The sequence below is a fragment of the Syngnathus scovelli genome, chromosome 17 (genome assembly GCF_024217435.2).
Source record: "Syngnathus scovelli strain Florida chromosome 17, RoL_Ssco_1.2, whole genome shotgun sequence".
NCBI lineage: Eukaryota > Metazoa > Chordata > Actinopteri > Syngnathiformes > Syngnathidae > Syngnathus > Syngnathus scovelli.
The window spans coordinates 4,233,685-4,253,590 of NC_090863.1; the positions used below are offsets into that span (position 1 = coordinate 4,233,685).

Genomic DNA, 19,906 nt, shown 5'->3' on the forward strand with positions numbered 1-19,906 from the left:
GCTAGTGACTTCTTCGTGAAATGACAACCGCGAATAAGCGCTCTCTGATCACTCCCGAAAACAAGCGTTTTTTATTCCTCTAAATGGATTTATTTCAAAAGTCCATTCTCTGATTTGGAATAAAATTAAATCAATCATTCGAAGCTGAGGAGGAAAAAAAATGTCAGCTAGCTTCGATGCTAAGTGCCGCTAGCTGCTTTGGCGATGCGACAAGATGATAAACGTTGCTTTTAAAAGATATGTTAATCTTTTTAAATAAAATGAAATATATATGTATATATATTCTTTTTAATTTACCTTCTGTTGTCTTCGGTGGAGGTTTGTTGTTTTTGAATCAGCGAGTCCCCGTGTCCTCCATCTTTGATGTTGTCCCCGTGGGTGAAACTATTACTAGTACTACGTACTATTACTACTGCTACTTGTCCCGAGCCTCCCCGACCGAATGACGTGTACGCGGCCGGGACCACCAAGCTGGTCAGCGGATGCGAGCGGAGGTGAGGTGCCGCTGTTGTGTGGATCTCCGAGATGAAGACGACGATGGCAGGAGCAGGACGCGCGCACGCGCACGCTCATGGTTGGTTTTCACTTGTGTATATATTTACTAAATAATAATAAAATAACAAGTAAATATATTTAAAATATTTATTTATCAAAAGGCTATCATTATTTCCCCAGCTCCCCCGTACTAAAACCAAAATATTATTTATTCTGTATTTTTCATGTAATATTTCTGGATATTTTCTAGGTTATATCTATTTTAGTATTTTTTTTCCAAGTAATGTCTTTGTATATTCTATTTCATCTAATATGTTGTGTATTATTTTCTTGCCTACCCCTAAATGTACATGTTAAATGACAAAACAAATGAAGATATGAAGATATCAGTTATTTTATTGTTTCCTTTCTTCACAGAACCAACTTGTTCGAAAAAGTTACTTAAAATACTGACATGCTAAGAAAACTTTGCTTGCCTTTGCACTGCCGTCCATCACTCGTGAATTTACTCTTCCACCCTCAGTCCTACTTCTTCTCTTCCTCCACGGTTTCATCATCCTCCGGGTTGTACACGCTGACCGTAAACTGGCCGGCCTCCGTGCCGTACTTGTTGCGCACCACTAGCGCGTACTTGCCCGAATCGGCACGGGTGACTGTGTCGATGGCAATGCTGGCGTACTTGCCGTGCTCAAACTTGAGCACGTAGCGTTTGTCGGCCACCAGCTCCCGCTCGTTCTTGGTCCAGCTCACCTCGGGTGTGGGCTCGCCCCACACGTTGCCGGTCAGGTTAAGGGACTGAAGTAGGGGAAAAAAAAAATACACAGTCAGGAAAATAATTTGCATAATATGAAATAAGTCAGATGACTTTACCTTGCCCTCTTGGATAGCAACCACATCTGGCAGTCCTCCAATAACACGAGCGCGATCTAAACAGAACAGATTAATGGCATTTCCATTCATTTCAATGGGGAGAGATGATTCAAGATACTTTGGCTCAACTTACTTCTCTCTGCGATGGCTGCCGCCCTACAGGAAAGAAGAAGAGTCACAATGTCAATGAATGAAGAAGCATTCGTTGGGGGGGGTTACTATTATTATTACTATTATTTCCACTTAGTCACATGAGTTTGTTTACTCACTTGAGCTTTTGGAATTCCTCAAATGCTTCTTCCCATGCTGCATGAAGGAATCACACGCACATATTATTAATATCTATTACAAATAACTATAGAATTTAATTTGGAATCAGAAAAAAAACATCTCACCTTGCCCAGACAGTTCAAACACACGCTTGACACCATCCTTGCCATCAAACAGGTTGACGGCGTATCTGCCCTTGTCCTTCTCTGTGGGCTCATTGATCTTCAGCCACAACTGCTCGCCAGTCACTCCTGCCTTCACACGTTCTGAAGCGGTGATCTTGGCGTCCCTTAGTGGTGCAGGAAGAAAACCACAATTTTTTTAGCCTAATAAAGTGTTTATCATTCCGGTACCGTGGTGCCTTGAGGTATGAGTTTAATTTGACCACTGGCGTAACTCAAACTTTTAAATCTCCACGGACGTACTTGTGCAGCCAGTTGATGGACTGTTCCTCGTGATAGTACGTGACGTCGGAGGACAGGATGATGCCGTGCTCCGTGCTGGTGACTTGAATTTGAGTAGAAGAGTTGGCTGGAGGGAGAAATGTATTTATCATTTTAATACACACTTCTTTCAGTTTATACATCCATTATTAGGAGCTTGTGAGACTCACCAATCACTCTGAACAACTCGTTCATTACAGCCCGGTAGCCTGGAGAGGAACAGATGCATCTGTTTGTAATGTCGGAAAGTAACACGCAGAATGAACACGGCAAACTTACCTTCATTAGTCATATCGAACCTGCTCTTATCTTGGCCTCTGTCATCCCTCAGGTACACTTCATAGATGCCCACGTCATTCTTGGAAATCTAAGGTGCAAAACGTTAAAGAGACAACAGTGACGTCCGCCGATGAGTCTTCCATAATTGCACGATCCGCTTAACAGACAACACTGCGGACGAGACATGATGGCAAACAATGGTAGCGTGGAGTAAATGCGAAAAATAAAATGCATGGTCCAGACTTTGGGTCTTGGAAGTAGCGGCGAAGCGTCCTCAGCGGGCGGCTCTATCGTGTCCTGCTTAATAACCCACTGCAAATTAAGACACAGGAGCACATTAATAGCAACAGACAAGAAGCACATAATGGATGATGAAAAGAAAAAACAAAATGCACATTATGGACAAAGGTATTGGGACACCTAGCACCAAATGATGCTCATGAAAGAAAAATGATAGATGTGTCATGTTCCAATACTTATGGCCAAAGATTGCTTGTTATGAGTTTCACGAGAAGCAGTTTGGTCATTAAAGTATGAAGAAAACAGAAGCACATTGCCCAGTGATGGCCAACCTTTCCGATATTAAACGTCAGCACGTCGCCCTCCTTCTCCAGCTTCTTGGCGGCTTCGTCACGCTCGCCGATCGAGAGGCTATCCTTGTACCAGATGATTTGCGTGTCCGCCTTCATGTTTCCTACCTGCGCAGAGAAATGAGGATGCGTTTAAAAAAAAAAAGAAAAAAAGATTGGTTTATTCATTGATGTTTTTTTTGTCTTTACCGTGCATTGCAGCAGGACGTCACACTGTGACGTGATGGTGAAGTCCAGGTACTTGATAAAGTGAGGACCTGTGGATGAAAAGATGCCACGCAAACATATATGTATGACAAAATGTGTGAGGAAGCAAACATACCTTGTTTCCTGAGCCATTCTGCTCTTTCAAACTGGGACTTCTTCTGCAGCGCCTTGAACTCTGCAGAGGGAATAGCAAAGTTTCATAAAGGAAATGTGATCTTCTACTGCCCCTTAATGGACATACACGTTCACTACAGAACAAAAAAAAATGTGTCAAGTACCTTCTCCTATGAGCACCAGGCTGGTGGCACCCTTCGCTTTGCCGTCCACCAAATTGAAAGTGAACGTTCCCTCGTCTGTGACTTCCAGGGAATCCATGAACATTTCGATGATGCCGGTGGTCTTGTCGAATTTCATGGTGTATTTCTAGAGAGGGGGGGAATTACAATTTGTTTGTGGAAGAAATGGAGGAGGAAATACACAAGTAGGTCTGGCTCTTACATCTCCTTGTTGAAGAATGGTGTCGTTGAAAACATACTCTACTTGACAGTCCTTGCTGAACTTCTCCACCTGAGTCCAGAAGCGCACACGGCCCTTCTCTTGCAACTCCATGGCCATTTCGTTCACAAAAGGAATAACTGAAGACAAAAAAAAAAAAAAAGCAGCATGCTTAGATTTATGCTTTACACACTTGTATTTTGTTACTGCTTTGAATTGACTCATGTCAAATTGTAAAAATGAGCAAAAAAAATTAAACAGAAAAATGATAAAAAAATAATTTATAGATGGACAAAAATATAACTAAAAGGAACAAAATAAAATTATAAAATATAAAAGAACTAAGGGGCGGCTCGGTGATGCACTGGGTAGCACGTCCGCCTCACAGTTAGGAGGATGCGGGTTCGATTCCACCTCCGGCCCTCCCTGTGTGGAGTTTGCATGTTCTCCCCGAGCCCGCGTGGGTTTTCTCCGGGCCCTCCGGTTTCCTCCCACATCCCAAAAACATGCTTGGTAGGCCGATTGATCACTCCAAATTGTCCCTAGGTGTGAGTGCGAGTGCGAATGGTTGTTTGTCTCTGTGTGCCCTGCGATTAGCTGGCAACCGGTTCAGGGTGTCCCCCGCCTACTGCCCGATGACGGCTGGGATAGGCTCCAGCACGCCCGCGACCCCCGTGGGGACTAAGCGGTTCAGAAAATGGATGGATGGATAAAAGAACTAAATAAATGACAAATTAATAAAAATTAAAAATAAACATATATATATAGTTGATATACATACGTGTATATATAATAACAAATATAGCAGATTACAGACAATACAAATAAATGAATAGCAGATTTACAAGTACTAAATAACTAGATAAAAAAATAACCAAAAATAAATAATAAATAATAATAATAAATAATAACTTAAAATGACAAGTAGATACACGTAAAAATAACTACTATCCTTGTACCAGATGATTTTCTATCCTTGTACCAGATAATAAAGCAACATTAATGTACTGTTTTGATCATTGTCACAGAACGGATCGTGATGGAATTTCATGGTAGCACTTTGGTGAAAATGTGATGAGTGAAAAGGGATCAAAGCTGTGTTACTGATGGTGCGGCGTATATTCACCAGGGAACTTGTGGTCGTGGCTAATGTCCAACAGACGCATCAGATCTGTCAACAACAAGAGCAGAATTAAAATGGTGATTGTCCCCACCTCAGCATTTTTCTCATAGCGCAGAGTGCAACTTTCCATTTGTCTGGCAGCTGGGAATTGAGTGTATCAGTTACAAAGCGGCTCCCCACATGCCCAGCAAAGCGCAATTGCATTAAGGAGACACGGCTCACCTTCCTCTGTGAGCTGGTAGCTGGATGAGACGCCTTCCATGTTGGTGACTAAGCAGGAGAAAATGCCCAGATCCTCCAGGGACGGGTTGTTGAAGATAGCTCTGGACCTGGAAAACGGACCACGCCAAATACAAAGCTGATGAGAGGTAACCCGTGTTTGATGGTCCATCTTTACCCATGTTTCCACCATGGGACACTCCAGTCCATTAATGGGCCGAGTACAGAACCCTGCGGCACACCTTTGAGAACTGGATGCCTACCTGCCCTTCTCCTTGACGATGGTCAGTCTGGAGGAGTCTGTGATAGCTTGGTAGTTCTTAGACCAAACAAACTCGCAGCCTTCACTCATCTCGGGGCACTCGAAGACCATAGAGATCACGCCGTCGTCGTCCACGTCCACGTAGATCTCCTTGGTGCCTGACGGGACAGTAAATGCTACTTTACATATCCTTCATTCAAAATGATAAATATTCATAGTTGACTTTATTGTGAAGCTGTATACTTTAGGGACATAACACTGGCGCTCACCAGGTCGACTCTCGGCTATGATGGGACCCAAGACCTCCGAGGGATTCCCCACACCTGCGAGGTTTTGAGCACGCACGCGGAAGACATAGGATGTAGCAGCTTGTAGCCCGCTCACCTGAATTGATAACAACAGTCAAAAGGAGCTTCTCTCTTTTCATTTCCAAAAGTGCTCCTCACTTTCATGAACGCGGACTTGTTGGTCTCCTCGTGGGCAGCCGTCCAGCTTTCGTCCCCGGCTGACGCCTCCTTGAAGTCCAAATAGTAGCCGTTGACGGGAGAGCGGCCGTCGAACAAAGGCGGCTCCCACAGGATCACCATGGAGGAGTCCCGGATCTCCAGAACGTGAAGACCAACGGGACCACCTTGGATGAGAGGGAAAAAAAAAAAAACCTTGGATGAGAAACCAGGGGTGAGCATTTTAAGGATACTTTGTATGGCTACTTTTTTTTTTTTTTTTAATCCATCTCAGGGGTCGGCCATTTTGCCACTGAGCCATGTTGGGCGTCACCTACCTGGCACCGTAAGAGTCCACTCATTGCATTTCAGAGCCGCACTGGGCACCGAGCCATCGCTGACTCCCGCCATGTTCATGGCGCGTACCTGGAACTCGTAAACCACGTTCTCCTTCAGGTTCTCCACCTGAGAAGAAACAGATACAGTTGAGTTAAGCAGCAAAATCGGAAGAAGTGACTGGACTGGAGCTCACCTTATAGGAGGTAGTGGTCAAGGCGTGGAGGTTGAGCTCATTCCACTTGCTAACCACACGTCCCTTCACGGTCCTGTAGTCCACAAAGTATCCTCGGATGTCAGCTCCTCCGTTGTTGGTGGGCTCGTTCCAGCCCACCACCATGGTGTCCCTGTGAGCTTCCAGTAGGTGCACATCCGTCGGCGCAGCGGGAACGGCTGGGACATATTACACGTTTGTTTCATTATGAGACGTAAAAGGTGGCAAATTATCTCGGATGGATGGGCCGGCAGAACTCATTGGCAGAACTTTCAACAATACACTTTTGGTCTACTACAGCATGGTTTGAACACACACACACACGTGCACGCTTTTAAAGAGTCCATCATGATGGATAAAGTACTTACACAGAAGCTTGACTCATAAGCTTCATGCTTTTTTATGTTTTTAGCCTTTTTCACCTTGTCCATGCACCAACCAGGCCTCCTGAAGAGTTAGCTATGTCCACATCTAAGTCACACATGGCCCAAAAAAAAGACAAGATTTAGCGGTGCGCATGCACATAACGTTAGTCTTCAAGGACATATTAAGCAGATCTTTTCATAATTGGAAATGGCTCCCTTAGCTGTAGCATGTTTTCTTCTATTTTTATGAAGAAACCAACACAACTATTGAATACAAGCAATTAAAGAATCCATTTTCCATAAGGAGCAGAAGCAAGCAGAACAATACATGGCAGACCATATTAAGTAAGAAGAAAGCAGTTAAAAAAGATTTATTTCCCAACCATGACCAAATAAATTGGAGGGCAGTCAAAGCACAAGAAGAACGTGTTCTCAGCACTATATTACAAGTTGATGAAGTCGGAGCGGAGGTGGTGAGAGAGAAAGGGCGAGAGCAGCGAAAGGTCAGTCAAATAAAAGAAGAACGGCGAGGAGACTCACAAATGGCCGCCCGCACCAGTTCTGGCAGCGAAGCCGTGGAACTCAAGCTGTAGCCGGCGGCGTTGACCGCCTTCACTCGGAACACGCATGTGGTCTCACTGGTGAGGCCGTGACACACGAACCTGAAAACAGATTCAGAAATGTTATTTTTTGTTTGCAATTCTAAGGTGTGACACAGTAGACCAACATCATCATCATTCTTTTGGACTTTTTGGGAAGTAATGTAATGAATGACTACAAGGGTCAGATGTCCCAATACTTTTGTCCAAATAACAAACAGCAGCCGATATGATTTCTGTTTGACCTGGTTTGCTTGACAGGCTTGTTGTTGCATGGGATCCAGACGTCGGTGCCCACCACGCTGTATTCGATGTAGTAGCCCACCAGGTTCTTGACATCCTTGGAGGCCGTCCAGGAGACCACCATGGAGGTGCTTGTGTTCCTGGTTGCCACGGGCATGCCGGGAGAAGAAGGCAGGTCTGTCGAGAAACACAGCGACGATGTTCATTTCGATAATTGCGAAATGAATATGTAACGTTATCGCCGCACCGAGAACGTCTCCCACGGTGATGTCGCCGGTGGCTTCGGATGGCTCGCCCACACCCGCCGAGTTGCAGCAGCGCACTCGGAATCTGTAGGACTTCCCTTCGCACAGATCAAACAGGGCGAAGCGAGGAGACTTGACGGGCATGCTGGTGTTGACCCTCTGCCAAGTGTCGGAGCCTGAAACGCACTGAAACAGCCAGCAGCTATTTTTAAATCAATTTTAAAAATACCAGTAAGAAGAAGAACTATTCTGACCTTCTCAATGTAATACATCACTCCTTCATGACCCCTTTGAACGGGGGGTTTCCAGGCGAGCACCACGTAGCTCTTGGTTGCCTCTGTAACCTCAACTTCAGTGGGTTCTCCAGGTACCACTCCAGCTGGGGGTACATCATAAAGATGATGCTCATAGAAGAGACTTGGACAAAACATATACATTGCACCATTCTTACTTTTTCCACATTTCATATTATAGCAATGTAGTGCTTTGCTGCCAACTTGTGGCATATGTTGGTACTGTACAATGATTTTTGAGGGCGGGGTTGGCAGATTTTCACTATGAGCAAATAAAATGTGGAAAAAGTAAAAGTGCAGTGCAGACTTTCCAGATAAATACCAGTGTGGTCCTCCTCTGTGAACTTGATCATGCCAGTCCAAGGGGCGGAAGGTCCTGGTGAAAAAGAGCATCAATATTTTGAAGAAGTTCACTTAGTTAGAACCGCCTAGATTGTTCCTCACCAAGGAGGCGGGCCCGGTCAAAGGGATCCATGGCAACCACCGTCTCGGAGATACGTGAGGCGCGGCTCACCCCCGCCTTGTTGAGGGCCGTCACCCTGAAGACATACGAGCGGCCCTCCACCAGGCCCGTGACGGGGAAGCGGGCGTACCTGACCGGTGTGTCGTTGCACTGCGCCCAGTGATGGGTTCCAACCTCACATCTAACAAAACACACCACTTGAGTTTTAATCCAGCGGTGCCTTGAGATACACGTTTCTTCTCTACCTGTCGACGTAGTAGCCCAGGATGGGGCTGCTGCCTTCCACGGCGGGCTGCTTCCAGGTCACCACCACGTAGTCTTTGTTGACATCATGGCAGCGTACATCCAGGGGGGCTACGGGGACCCCCTCCACCTCCACGTCAGCATCTAGCAAAATATGTGAGTAGTCATGTTTCTAAATCTCTGCTATCTGACCTACTTTTTGGACAAAAGTCTTGGGACACAATCCCGACTAGATAAATCAGGGGTGGAGCTAACTTCCTTAATCATTCTGGTGTAGAAGAACATGACCTACCTTTGACAAACACGTAGGCCGAGTAGGTGTCATAGCCCGACTTGGTGACGACACGCATGGTGTACATGCCCTCGTCTTCCTTGTTGAGGTGAGTCAGTGTCAGGGTGGCACGCTGCCCGGCCCATTGTGTATGCACCCATGGCGATGCCTTCAGGGGCACACCTGATCGTGGGGAAAGTGAAAAGATTTCAAATTCAACATTCAGAACAGGTGGGTCGCATTGTCCCGCCAGTGGGTCGACTCACCGTTTCGGTACCACACCACGTCGGGCTTGTAGTTCTTGACGGTGGGATAAACGATGACGGTGCAACCAATGCTCACTGTCTCGCCCTCGCGACCGGACGCCACGTTGAATTTGTCCAGGATGGTCGTCTCGAACGTGACACCGTGCTCAGAGCTGAAGCCGCCTGTGATACAGAAGACGCTTTCACGGACATACAGAGAAATCTTTTCTCCTTTTGGCAAAGTAAGTAAAAATAATTACATATTTTGCATAACTATAATTCCCCAAAATAATATTATTAAGCTATTATTGAGACGGCGGACTCACGAGGTTGGGTCACTATCGTTTCTCTTTCCTCATCATGGAAACCTGAAAAAAATGAAAAGTCAAACAAAAAAAAAATAAATCAACAAAAACACACACTTTGCTTAAAAGGCATTGATGGAACTTTGACTTACGTTTTACAACCACCGTGGCCACGCAGGACATTTCTCCTTTCACGTTGAGTGCGGACACCCGATACGCGGCTGTGTCGAGGAAGTCGCAGCTGGGGTGCAAAAACGACGCAAATTCAGCTTCGTCCGACATGAATGTGAATTTCTGGGGCCCGCGTCAACGAGGCTTGGTGATTACCTACTTCTTGATCTCCAGGTAATGCATGTTGTAAGTGCTCTCCACGGTGTATTTCTCGGAGTGTGCCTTGGCGTCGATCAGCACGTTGTTTTTGTACCTTGAATGCAGCACCGACACACACACACTTTACAATACCGTCAAATTGGAACCGACAACATTTCAAAGTAACAAAAATCCTGTAATCCAACTTTCATAAACAAATTTTAACTTCTCTTTACGCTTGTATGATGATAATTTGAATAATTCCAGTACCAGGCAATCCTTGGTCTGGGCCACCCCGCCACGGTGCAGTGCAGCCGGATGGTCTCGCCTTCCCACACGGTCAGTCCACGAGGCTTGGTGGTCATCTCCGGGGGATGCATCAGGCAATCTGGGTTCATTTTCTTGCGGAACTCCGTCCACTCATCCAACTGTGGCCACACAGAGATTTGTATTAGGCTATTAAATGTGATAGAATTTTTTTTTATCAAGGATTCCTTACAGTCCTGCTCAGTTGCACGCGCTCAGCGGACTCTCGGATTTCTGTAGTCCTGGACTTTTTCTCCACCCTGACCTCCATCGCCTCCTTGGCCTCCCGGACAAACAGGCTCCTCATGGCCACATAGTTGATACCCTCCTCGGTCACATCGTCCTCGCGGGCCTCCATCAACCCGCGCACCTCTTCATGGCTTCACAATCAAAAGGTCATTTTCACACAAATCCAAAACGTCTAAATTACACTCGGATGACATTTCCGGAGGAATAATCACTTGGCTCTGAAGATCGGAATCACATAGCCGATGACTTCCTTGTCCAGGTCAGTGGCCAGGTAGGTGCGCCTGGCTCGCTTTGGTAGTGGACTCAACGACTTCACCACCTGCTCCAGCTCCTTCTTCTCACTCTTCACGGTGGTTTTCACGCTTGAAAGGAACACAGAAATCAGTGGTGCCTTGACATACAAGTTGAATTCATCACCTGAGCACACTTGTAACTCAAAACATTTATACTTCAAATCATCTTTCTCAATTGAATTGAATGGAAGTGTATTTAATCCGCTTCAGCCTCCATACAAAAACAAAACATTGACGCTAATAATCGTTAACCATTAGCATGTGAAGTTGTTAGCATTGTTAGCAATAAGTTAAGCAAACTTAGGCAAATATACCTCAAGCCATTACTGTGATTTAGTTCTCCATAATATGTTGCACTTGGGAAGCACTGTGCACTAGTGTTTAGTACATCTGCCTCACAGTTCCTAAATTCAGGGTTCGCTGTGATAGTTGGATTCTATGCTTGTCCATGCTTGTCTCTTTATTACAATGACTGAAATGTGCATTGGTTTATTTTAAGGGGTCCGACATGCATGCAAGTATAATTTTTTGGCACTGAATGTTAAAATGAAAGATGTATTTCAGTCCACCTAAGCCTGATCCTGAACACCATTTGGTTAGCCGTTTATAAATACATAACAGGATAAGTACTATATGGAAAGATAATGGGACAGAAAATTCTGGTTCTTTGAATGTGAAACTTTTATTTGGCTCTATCACAAAACATTTTTGCTTACTGAAATGCATTGGGGAAAAAAATAACAATGAAAGCCTCTAACCTGAGAGAGGTTCCCTTCAGTAAAGTGGCCTGCTCAGCTTTCATAAATAGCCCAGCTGGTCATGAATGTATCTGGCAGCACTCAACCAGCTCAAATTCCTTCCCTGGCCTCTTTATAGAGATAGTGACACACTTAGGACATGACAATACATGTCGACTTGTGTTCTGTTGTCCTAAATTGATATGCACTTTGACACCTAACAATGAGGCTGCAGCTGCTAAGCTGGAGATTTTCCATGAGTCTTTTTTAATCAATACTTAGGGATGAAACTATTCCTAAAATTGAAGATAAAACAAGAGCACGTCTGTTATTGAAGAATGATGGTGTAGTATTCACAGAGTTGAAAAAGTGTAAAATGACATTGCCTGTCTACATGTGTTGCAGCAGCATTTGTGGTCAGATCTCCATTGCAACAACACCGCCGCAGAAATGCTAATTGTTAGCATGGGTTCTCTACATTTTATTTCAGACTGTCTTACCGACGGCTGGTGGTCTTGTAAGTGGAGAAGGACTGTTTGCTAACGGAGGATTTGGTGCTCAAGTGACTGCTGCTCTCATAGTGATGCTGCTGTTGCTGCTGATGTCGTTCATGGTGATGAAGCTCCTTCTGATGCTGCTCCTTGCGATGCTGGAGCTGCTGCTCCTTCTGTGACACTTGTACTGATCCTGACATCTTGGGGGCCGCTCCGCAATGTCACACACTTAGTCTGGACCAGTTCTAGAAAGAAACAGTATTGTTACATCATGGATATATTGATGACCATTGTAGATTGATTTATGACCGCACGGAATGTTTGTAGGTCAATTGAAGTCCTAGATTTCCTGATATATATGTGTGAATTGATTTATTAACGTAAATTTGTATTTGTGATCTCCGCGTGTAATCTTGCAGTGGAAGAAAATAATAAAGGGAAAAAAAGTTTAACCTTAAAAATGTCCTAAGAAAAAAGTGCTTAAATATATGGATATAAATATACCTGTATAAGATAAAATAATAGAAATAATAATGATTAATATAATAATATAAATATATAAACATGAATAAAGTCCAAAGTTGAGGAGATATAATATATAAATTGTATATCATGTCATTTAAAAACAACAAAAAATACAGCATGTCATGTTAACATTCCCAATATATTACATAAAAATGTAACATGACTAACCAGCTAGAGCAGCCTTCTAATTTATAGATGACACAATTTAGCACGCAAAGTTCTTGTTAATTTAAGAAATAAACAGGGCTTACCACAACGAAGTCTGCAGGAATCCAACAATGGATAAATATGAGGTGTTCAAAATGTTAAATCAAGCAAATCCAGGACGAGGGAAGGCAAGCAGGGGTGAAGGCCAGTGGACAAGAGAGTGGTCCACAGACCAAAAATAATGCTGCCACCCTGCAGAACGCACAAGACACCCTCAGGACCTTTTAAGGCTGGGACACATTTAAATTTAGATCACAAGGAGAAAGAGAGGTGCTCCTTGGTTTACTCCACCACCTCTTGGCTTGCAATTACTGTGTCATTACAATCAATTAATTTCACTCATGATCAAGTCGTTTTTTGAGATGTAATGGTGCATGTTCGTTATAAAATACATGAATTATTTACATGTTTAGATGTTTAACCATGTTTCTCTACCTAAAGTTGACACCGCCGCTTAGTGGCGAAAGTACTGTCATTACTTCTTCTCCATTGTCCAGTGCCATTTTATATGTGCAATGGCGCCCCCTAAAGCACTGGAGTGTAGAAGGGAGACCACCTCTCTGATTGGTCCGTTAGGTAAACAGGAAGTAAAACACCACCGGCCAAGTTTATGATTGGTCCATTTAGTAAACAGGAAGTCCACCACTAGTCCCGCCTTCTAAACATTCCCAGGACGCACTGGCACTTCTGCGTGACTAATAATTATTCGTCAATATTCCAAGGTGCGTGGCTTTATTTGCAAATATTTGACTCATTTAACTGAAAGCGTAATTGTGCGCCTTTTTTACCACCTCCATCGGTGGTTTAAATAGGTTAGCGTAGCTAGCTAACGCACTGAGATGATGGTGTGCAGCGTCATGACACGATTGAATGAATTGTCCGACGGTTGTGGTTACAATTGCTGTAATTACAGTGCAAAACTGGAAGAACTCAATTAGGCTAAATGTATTGTGCATATTGTGAATTTTTGCGTTCCAGTAGGTGGAGAAGGGGACTTTGGATTCGCCAACATGTCGAGCAAAAGGGCCAAGGGCAAGAACACAAAGAAGCGCCCTCAACGGGCCACCTCCAACGTGTTTGCTATGTTTGATCAGTCCCAGATCCAGGAGTTTAAAGAGGCCTTCAACATGATCGACCAAAACAGGGATGGCTTCATCGACAAGGAGGACCTGCACGATATGTTGGCCTCTCTAGGTAGATGCTGAACACAAAAACAACTTATGACTAGTTAACACACAGTCGTTTTTCTTCAGGTAAAAACCCCACTGACAACTACCTGGAGGCCATGATGAACGAAGCTCCGGGTCCCATCAACTTCACCATGTTCCTCACCATGTTCGGGGAGAAGCTGAACGGCACCGACCCCGAGGACGTCATCCGTAATGCCTTCGCCTGCTTTGACGAGGAAGGCACCGGTGAGTGTGTTTGAAGATGGAGAGGGGCCACGGAACAGATCATGTATTGACCCAAGTTGCATCTCCTCGGTCCTTGTCAGAAATCCCATTAATAAGACAAGGAGAATTACAGTAGATATACTTTTATTAGTCCCACAATAAATTAAAAGTAGCTAATTAATTTGTTGCCATTGTGAAACTTTTAACTGTACAGGTGGTGAGTATCATTTGAAAATTTCTAACAGTAGGACCAGTTCAAAGGATGACTACTGTATTTGTTACATTACGAGTAAAACATGATGATCCCTTTGCGGCTCCCGCAGGTATGATCCAGGAAGAACAGCTGCGTGAGCTGCTGACTACCATGGGCGACAGGTTCACAGACGAGGAAGTGGACGAGCTCTTCCGGGAGGCGCCCATCGACAAGAAGGGCAACTTCAACTATGTGGCGTTCACGCGTATCCTCAAACACGGTGCCAAGGACAAGGACGATTAGCCGCCGACTCGACCCAACCAACAAGTGGAGGAGTTCTCCGTTCTGTGTTTTGTATAGCCCACTGGAAGGTTGTTATGTAGCGGCTTCCTGCTCATTTGCACATCACTAAGACGCTGACCAAACTTGAACATTACGTCATCCACATGTCACAAACGGCACATTACTGTGACTGATTATTGTTATCGATCGATCACCCCTTGATGCAAAAGGCCGCCTTTTTACTTAACGCAGCAGGAATATTTCAACTCATACAAGAGTAAAAAAAATACGTTAACTGCTGCTTCTGAGCATTTGGATGTTTTGATCAAAAATACGCCGCTTTGAGTATCACACACGCTGTAAAGAAACTGATCAAAATCGTGAAGCACACTACAATCCAAAACGCTAAAGAACAGAGTACGCTTCAGTGGCGCTTTGAGATACGAGTGAAATTTGTTCCGTGGCTATGCTCAGGACTCAAATCATCTTTCACCAATGAAACGAATGGAAATGCTATAACCCACCCTATGCTATCTTACAGTACTCATATCTAAAAAAGTGCGCTCAAGTTAAAAATAGAAAATTCCAAATGACTGTTCATATTTCCAACAACTTGTTTGTCAAGTCACTCGTGTCTCAAGGCACCACTGTTGTAATAAATAGAACGGAGACTAAAGAGGTGCTCTTTGTACACAGCACAGTAGTTGCTCACAGAGCAAGAACAAAAATATGACTATGTCTTCAGTCCGCTAGGGCCAGATTTTTAGACTGGATCTTTGTCAGGTGGTCTGATATGCAAGCCTCCATCTTGTCACACTGGGCCAAGAAATCCTGATGTGAGGACATCTTGTGTGAAACACTGGGAGATTTTTTTCTGTTGTTTTAACGGAGGGAATGGAGTCTGAGCACTCACCTGCACCATTTTCACAAGGCCCTTTTTCTTCTGCCGGCAGTCGTTGAAGTTTTCCGGGATGCTCTGATGGCAAATAAAATAGTTTTTTTCACTTGGTTAATTTTGAGTTGTTAGCAAGAATTTAAGTTACAATTGCTAGCTATGCTGTTGGTTTACTAAAAAACATACTACAAAAACTTTGGTGCACTTTTGCATTCATTTTGGGGAAAGATGATTTGAGATTCCAAATGTGTTCAGTTGGGAATGTGCCCGAATTAAAACTCATAAGTGAAGGAAACGCTGTCCTACTTTTTTCATGGATTCAATTGCAAGTACGAAATAGACTACCAGAGCATCAATCTGCTCCAGGATCTTCATGAACTGTTCGGCCGCGACTTTCACTCTGTGGTCCAGTTTGCCCAGAGCGTCAGCCTGAAGATCTTTGGCCAAGAATCCCTGTTAAAAAAAAAAAGAAGTTTGAGGAAAAAAACCCAACTTTTTTTCCTTGAAATTATACATTTTTTCTGGAAAGTTTCTTTCTTTAATGCAAAACCATTGCCCTCAAAAACGAATAGACAAATGCACATACATTCTTGAGTCCAGTCAACTCCCCGTCGACCTTCTCCAGCTTTTTTGCCGTTTGCTCCACAGTTTTTTCAATATCTTTCAGCTTCCTCAGCTCAGCTTCTTCCTCAGGACTGTTCTGTTGACAGAATTCACCTTTATACACCATTGCATACTCATTCACAAAGAGTAGAGTCCTCACCCTCTTTCCAATCATCATGAGCTTGCATCCATTCTTTACCCCGAAGCTGGACAGTGTCTGCTCCAAGTCCTTCAGCGACTTTCCTGCAAGGTCAGCAGAAGTCCAATGAGGAGAAGCAATGGCACGGACATTGGTCCTAAAGTGAACCATACCCTTGAAGATGAGCTTCTGAGAGGCCGGAGGGATTCCGGTGATTTGATTGAGACGATCTGACAGGTCTTTGACAGTGGGACACTTTCCATCCTCTTGACTGGTCACCGTGATGCTGTGCTTTGTAGAGCCTGGAGTCGGGAATTGACAATAACAATAAACACCTATCCATCCATCCTTTTGTATAGGGTTTGCCCATATTAAAAGCCAGGAGGTCAACTTGAACCTATCCCAGGCGACACACATTTATATAATATTTAAAATGCAAGAGGCGGGGCATGTGTTACGAGGGTATTTATGCCCTTTCAATTAAACATTTGCCTCGTTAGCAAACACGCTAGCAAGCCATTTATTTCCGAAGACTGTTATTCACCCACAACATTAAGTATAATTCTTTCTTTGGAATATCTAATAAGAATTGGAATGTTATATTACCGTAAGCGACAATGACAGTGATAGCTTGCGTCGACATGTTTAAATTTCGTCGTTTAAATAAAACGCTGCATGAATAACTGCTAAGCGCTAACAATAAGATAACTACTTCCGGGTAAGCAGAAGCAGTTCACCCCGCCCACTCTCTCCACGAAAGAGTGATATTATTTAAATATTAAATGTATATTATTGTGATATTAAATAATGTCACAATAGATCATGACATACAATCACAAACAAAAATAAATTTAATGAATTAAAAATACTGCCTTTCGCTGAATATCGCGAGAATACAATAGTTTTATTCACCACTTTTGCAGCACAAACGTTGCTTTATTCCTTTCGAAGCAATGGCAGCCGTACAATAAGTCCAAAATATTTTAATTAGTGTGAGTCAGCTGGACGTATCAATAGGCTCTGTAGCGTAATGGATAGCGCATTGGACTTCTAGCACAAATACTAGGGGAGTAATTCAAAGGTTGTGGGTTCGAGTCCCACCAGAGTCGTGTTTTGAGAGAGAGCTGATAAGTGGACATTGGTGGTAAGATCCAGATGTTGAACCTAGACAACTGTTGTAAGGACTAATAATGATTGTCAATGTAAATTCTCTAATCTACAAATATGATTTCTGATATGAGACTTTTCTTTAAAATTAACAAATCAATGTAATTTTGCATCTTTAAACTTCTTTAATGATAAATTAATTTGGAATGATAATTTCTCATACCGGGGCGGCTCGGTGGCGCACTGGGTAGCACGTCCGCCTCACAGTTAGGAGGGTGCGGGTTCGATTCCACCTCCGGCCCTCCCTGTGTGGAGTTTGCATGTTCTCCCCGGGCCCGCATGGGTTTTCTCCGGGCGCTCCGGTTTCCTCCCACATTCCAAAAACATGCTTGGTTGGCCGATTGAAGACTCCAAATTGTCCCTAGGTGTGAGTGTGAGTGCGAATGGTTGTCTGTCTCTGTGTGCCCTGCGATTGGCTGGCAACCGGTTCAGGGTGTCCCCCGCCTACTGTCCGATGATGGCTGGGATAGGCTCCAGCACGCCCGCAACCCCCGTGGGGACTAAGCGGTTCAGAAAATGGATGGATGGATGGATGGACTACAATAACCAACAAATTAAGATTTAATTCAAACAGTAAATCTACAGAAGCTCTCAATGCCACTCACAAATCAGAAAATGAATACTGTCAATATCAATCAATTAATTAACTGTCGAACATGTGCTGAAATTATGTTTATCACTGCGAAGATGAGTATATTTTAGGCCTGTATGAAATAGTAGTTATCAATCATGACATTAAAAATTAAATAAATAAATATTAAGTGCAGCAGACGTGTGCATTTAACTGGCGGGAATCTGCGGGAGGCCAAACTCGTCCACCAAGACGCCATCCTGCAAACACAAGAAACATGTGACTATTGTATGTGTGAGCATTATGTATGATCGAAGAATGAATCTTACCTTGTCTGTCTTGCTTTCTCCGGGAATGCCCTCGGGGATGGATGGAGCGGTCGAAGCATCATCCAAGTAAGAAGTGTCTTCGTCCTGCAGCAGCTCATCACCCAGTGCGTCCAGCTCTGAAAACGCCAATCACGACTTTCAAATAAAATCACTTTCAGTTGCGCTGCTCATTCTGGTGTGAGCACTTTGGCAACCTGGAGGCAATTAAAAAAAAAAAGGCGTCAAACTGCATTGCTAGCTGCCGCTGAAGCATACCGGCTTCCAGATCCTCCTCATCAATATCAGGAGTGCCGTAGCTGCGACTCATGGCCTCCTGAACCTCGTTGGCGTCCTCCATGAGGTCCTCCAGTTGGTCTTGCAGGTCCTGGACAAGATAGATGGACAGGTAGATAAACAGGGTGCTAGATCGATAGATTACTATCGATTGATGGATGGATGGATGGATGATGGATGGAGATAACTTGACATACATCAATCTGGTCCACTTTGACTTCCCTGTAGGCTCTTTTCATCTCCCTGGCGCCCATCTTCATGGCGTCCACCTGTCCAAAGAACAACAAAGGGTGATGTCGTCATGACTTGCAAAGAAGGAAGAGGAAAGATTGCACAGAAAGAAGGCAGCAAGTCTTACGGTGGACTTGGTGTCCTTGAGCGTCTGGAGCGTGTAGTTGGCCTGCTCCATGTTGAAAGCCTGCTGAGCCAGCTGCTCTCGCTGACTCTCATACCTGTGTGACAGAAATACAAGTATTGGAAACTTTGGTGCTGTTTTTGAATCAAATATAATAACTAATTCAGCCTGCCCTGTGCATTTATATGAGGGTGGTGTTGAAATTTGTGTGCGTACTCACATCTTCTTTTGCTTCAGCACTCGCATGGCTTTCTGTTTCACCATGTTCTAAAAATAAAGGAAAATAAAGACCACGTCTGGTTTATTTAGTTTCCATTGATCGCTGTTTAGTAACTCCCACCTTGGAGGGCCCATCCTTCAGCTTCTTCAACTGGTCCTTGTACTTGGCAAGCTCCGCATCCAGCATGCCTATCTTCTTCTCGACGGACTCACCTCTGGCGTCCACCTGAGACATCATCAAAGCTTTAAATCGACCCACACCATTCTTACTCCTGAGACATCTTGATATATCTTTATATCTTGATTTGTCTTTATATCAGGGTGATCCGGGCACGTTTAAACAACACATAATTAACACTATAGTTAGGAATTAATTACAAATAGCCCGGCGCGTCACCCTACGAGAAAAAATAAACGGAATAATGAATAATAAACTCCTCCCACTGTCACCTACTGATAATCAGTCTTTATACCAGGATAATCGGAGCACGTTTAAATCACTAAAACAACACAAAAATAACACTGTACTTAAGAGATTAATTACAAATAGCCTGGAGAGTCACGATGCGAGAAAATAAACAGAAGCCATAATAAACTACTCACATTGCCGATACACTCCGAAAGATCCGGACCAGGTCCTTTTGATCTACTGCGTCCAAATATTCTGTTCATTTTTTTTACGGGGAAAACAAGAGTTAATTTCGCGTCAAAACACACAATATATCGCCCGTCAAAGGTGAACGGATTTATCCATTGAAGACACCCGGAAGTGGGAGGCAGCAGAGATAAATTGCAATTGGTCGGTGTGAGGGAAACAGCCAATGAGCGTTGAGGTAGGTTTCGCCTTC

The 19,906-nt window shown here is 43.9% G+C and overlaps 4 protein-coding genes and 1 non-coding gene across 7 annotated transcripts; 2 read left to right on the forward strand and 3 right to left on the reverse strand.

The window, feature by feature from the left end:
• Positions 1 to 873: 873 nt before the first annotated feature.
• myom1a (myomesin 1a (skelemin)) lies at positions 874 to 12,856 on the reverse strand. The gene is made up of 37 exons (XM_049746251.1): positions 12,683 to 12,856; positions 11,913 to 12,151; positions 10,595 to 10,744; positions 10,327 to 10,513; positions 10,098 to 10,255; positions 9,850 to 9,942; positions 9,671 to 9,759; positions 9,540 to 9,581; positions 9,235 to 9,396; positions 8,990 to 9,151; positions 8,700 to 8,841; positions 8,436 to 8,635; positions 8,314 to 8,367; positions 7,953 to 8,077; positions 7,701 to 7,884; positions 7,456 to 7,630; positions 7,152 to 7,273; positions 6,229 to 6,425; positions 6,035 to 6,161; positions 5,700 to 5,884; positions 5,523 to 5,637; positions 5,255 to 5,411; positions 4,995 to 5,101; positions 4,776 to 4,820; positions 3,653 to 3,789; positions 3,433 to 3,577; positions 3,270 to 3,329; positions 3,137 to 3,204; positions 2,930 to 3,055; positions 2,358 to 2,445; positions 2,249 to 2,287; positions 2,061 to 2,166; positions 1,761 to 1,924; positions 1,635 to 1,671; positions 1,499 to 1,521; positions 1,366 to 1,421; positions 874 to 1,290 (listed from the first exon to the last, which is right to left on the reverse strand). The coding sequence occupies exons 2-37, from the start codon at positions 12,104 to 12,106 to the stop codon at positions 1,021 to 1,023; spliced, it is 4,491 nt and encodes a 1,496-aa protein (XP_049602208.1). The 5' UTR covers positions 12,107 to 12,151; positions 12,683 to 12,856; the 3' UTR covers positions 874 to 1,020.
• Positions 12,857 to 13,203: 347 nt separating this feature from the next.
• myl12.2 (myosin, light chain 12, genome duplicate 2) lies at positions 13,204 to 15,697 on the forward strand. Of its 2 annotated transcripts, none has more exons than XM_049746257.1 (4): positions 13,204 to 13,360; positions 13,617 to 13,832; positions 13,892 to 14,053; positions 14,356 to 15,697. In XM_049746257.1, the coding sequence occupies exons 2-4, from the start codon at positions 13,649 to 13,651 to the stop codon at positions 14,526 to 14,528; spliced, it is 519 nt and encodes a 172-aa protein (XP_049602214.1). In that variant the 5' UTR covers positions 13,204 to 13,360; positions 13,617 to 13,648; the 3' UTR covers positions 14,529 to 15,697. The 2 variants fall into 2 exon arrangements, with proteins under 2 accessions (XP_049602214.1, XP_049602215.1); XM_049746258.1 differs by having other exon boundaries at positions 13,250 to 13,360; positions 13,620 to 13,832.
• bag1 (BCL2 associated athanogene 1) lies at positions 14,160 to 16,891 on the reverse strand. 2 transcript variants are annotated; one of them, XM_049746256.1, is made up of 7 exons: positions 16,751 to 16,891; positions 16,318 to 16,446; positions 16,166 to 16,248; positions 15,989 to 16,102; positions 15,748 to 15,855; positions 15,421 to 15,483; positions 14,160 to 15,338 (listed from the first exon to the last, which is right to left on the reverse strand). In XM_049746256.1, exons 1-7 carry the CDS (start codon positions 16,785 to 16,787, stop codon positions 15,249 to 15,251), a joined length of 624 nt encoding a protein of 207 aa, XP_049602213.1. In that variant the 5' UTR covers positions 16,788 to 16,891; the 3' UTR covers positions 14,160 to 15,248. The 2 variants fall into 2 exon arrangements, with proteins under 2 accessions (XP_049602213.1, XP_049602212.1); XM_049746255.1 differs by having other exon boundaries at positions 14,160 to 15,483.
• A 269-nt stretch (positions 16,892 to 17,160) lies between these two features.
• Positions 17,161 to 17,253, forward strand: trnar-ucu (transfer RNA arginine (anticodon UCU)). Its single transcript has 2 exons — positions 17,161 to 17,197; positions 17,218 to 17,253. It is a non-coding gene; the product is annotated as a tRNA-Arg (tRNA).
• A 601-nt stretch (positions 17,254 to 17,854) lies between these two features.
• On the reverse strand, positions 17,855 to 19,870 carry chmp5a (charged multivesicular body protein 5a). Its single transcript, XM_049747362.1, has 8 exons — positions 19,662 to 19,870; positions 19,180 to 19,284; positions 19,060 to 19,106; positions 18,843 to 18,936; positions 18,682 to 18,753; positions 18,467 to 18,575; positions 18,212 to 18,327; positions 17,855 to 18,142 (listed from the first exon to the last, which is right to left on the reverse strand). The coding sequence occupies exons 1-8, from the start codon at positions 19,728 to 19,730 to the stop codon at positions 18,092 to 18,094; spliced, it is 663 nt and encodes a 220-aa protein (XP_049603319.1). The 5' UTR covers positions 19,731 to 19,870; the 3' UTR covers positions 17,855 to 18,091.
• Between the last annotated feature and the right edge of the window lie 36 nt (positions 19,871 to 19,906).

Bases quoted from the DNA above. Each gene is read 5' to 3' on its own strand.
- myom1a (XM_049746251.1), bottom strand. From the start codon at position 12,106: ATGTCAGGATCAGTACAAGTGTCACAGAAGGAGCAGCAGCTCCAGCAT. The intron at 10,256-10,326 runs GTAAGGAATCCT...GTGTGGCCACAG, and splicing joins GCGTGCAACTGAGCAGGACT to TTGGATGAGTGGACGGAGTT. The intron at 7,274-7,455 runs GTCAAACAGAAA...ATCTGTTTTCAG, and splicing joins AAGCCTGTCAAGCAAACCAG to GTTCGTGTGTCACGGCCTCA.
- myl12.2 (XM_049746257.1), top strand. From the start codon at position 13,649: ATGTCGAGCAAAAGGGCCAAGGGCAAGAACACAAAGAAGCGCCCTCAA. The intron at 13,833-13,891 runs GTAGATGCTGAA...GTTTTTCTTCAG, and splicing joins CGATATGTTGGCCTCTCTAG to GTAAAAACCCCACTGACAAC. The intron at 14,054-14,355 runs GTGAGTGTGTTT...CGGCTCCCGCAG, and splicing joins CTTTGACGAGGAAGGCACCG to GTATGATCCAGGAAGAACAG.
- bag1 (XM_049746255.1), bottom strand. From the start codon at position 16,787: ATGTCGACGCAAGCTATCACTGTCATTGTCGCTTACG. The intron at 16,447-16,750 runs GTAATATAACAT...TCCCGACTCCAG, and splicing joins CACTGTCATTGTCGCTTACG to GCTCTACAAAGCACAGCATC. The intron at 15,484-15,747 runs GTAGTCTATTTC...ATTTGCCATCAG, and splicing joins TGGAGCAGATTGATGCTCTG to AGCATCCCGGAAAACTTCAA.
- chmp5a (XM_049747362.1), bottom strand. From the start codon at position 19,730: ATGAACAGAATATTTGGACGCAGTAGATCAAAAGGACCTGGTCCGGAT. The intron at 18,328-18,466 runs GTATGCTTCAGC...TGGCGTTTTCAG, and splicing joins TGAGGAGGATCTGGAAGCCG to AGCTGGACGCACTGGGTGAT. The intron at 18,143-18,211 runs GTAAGATTCATT...TTGTGTTTGCAG, and splicing joins GAGAAAGCAAGACAGACAAG to GATGGCGTCTTGGTGGACGA.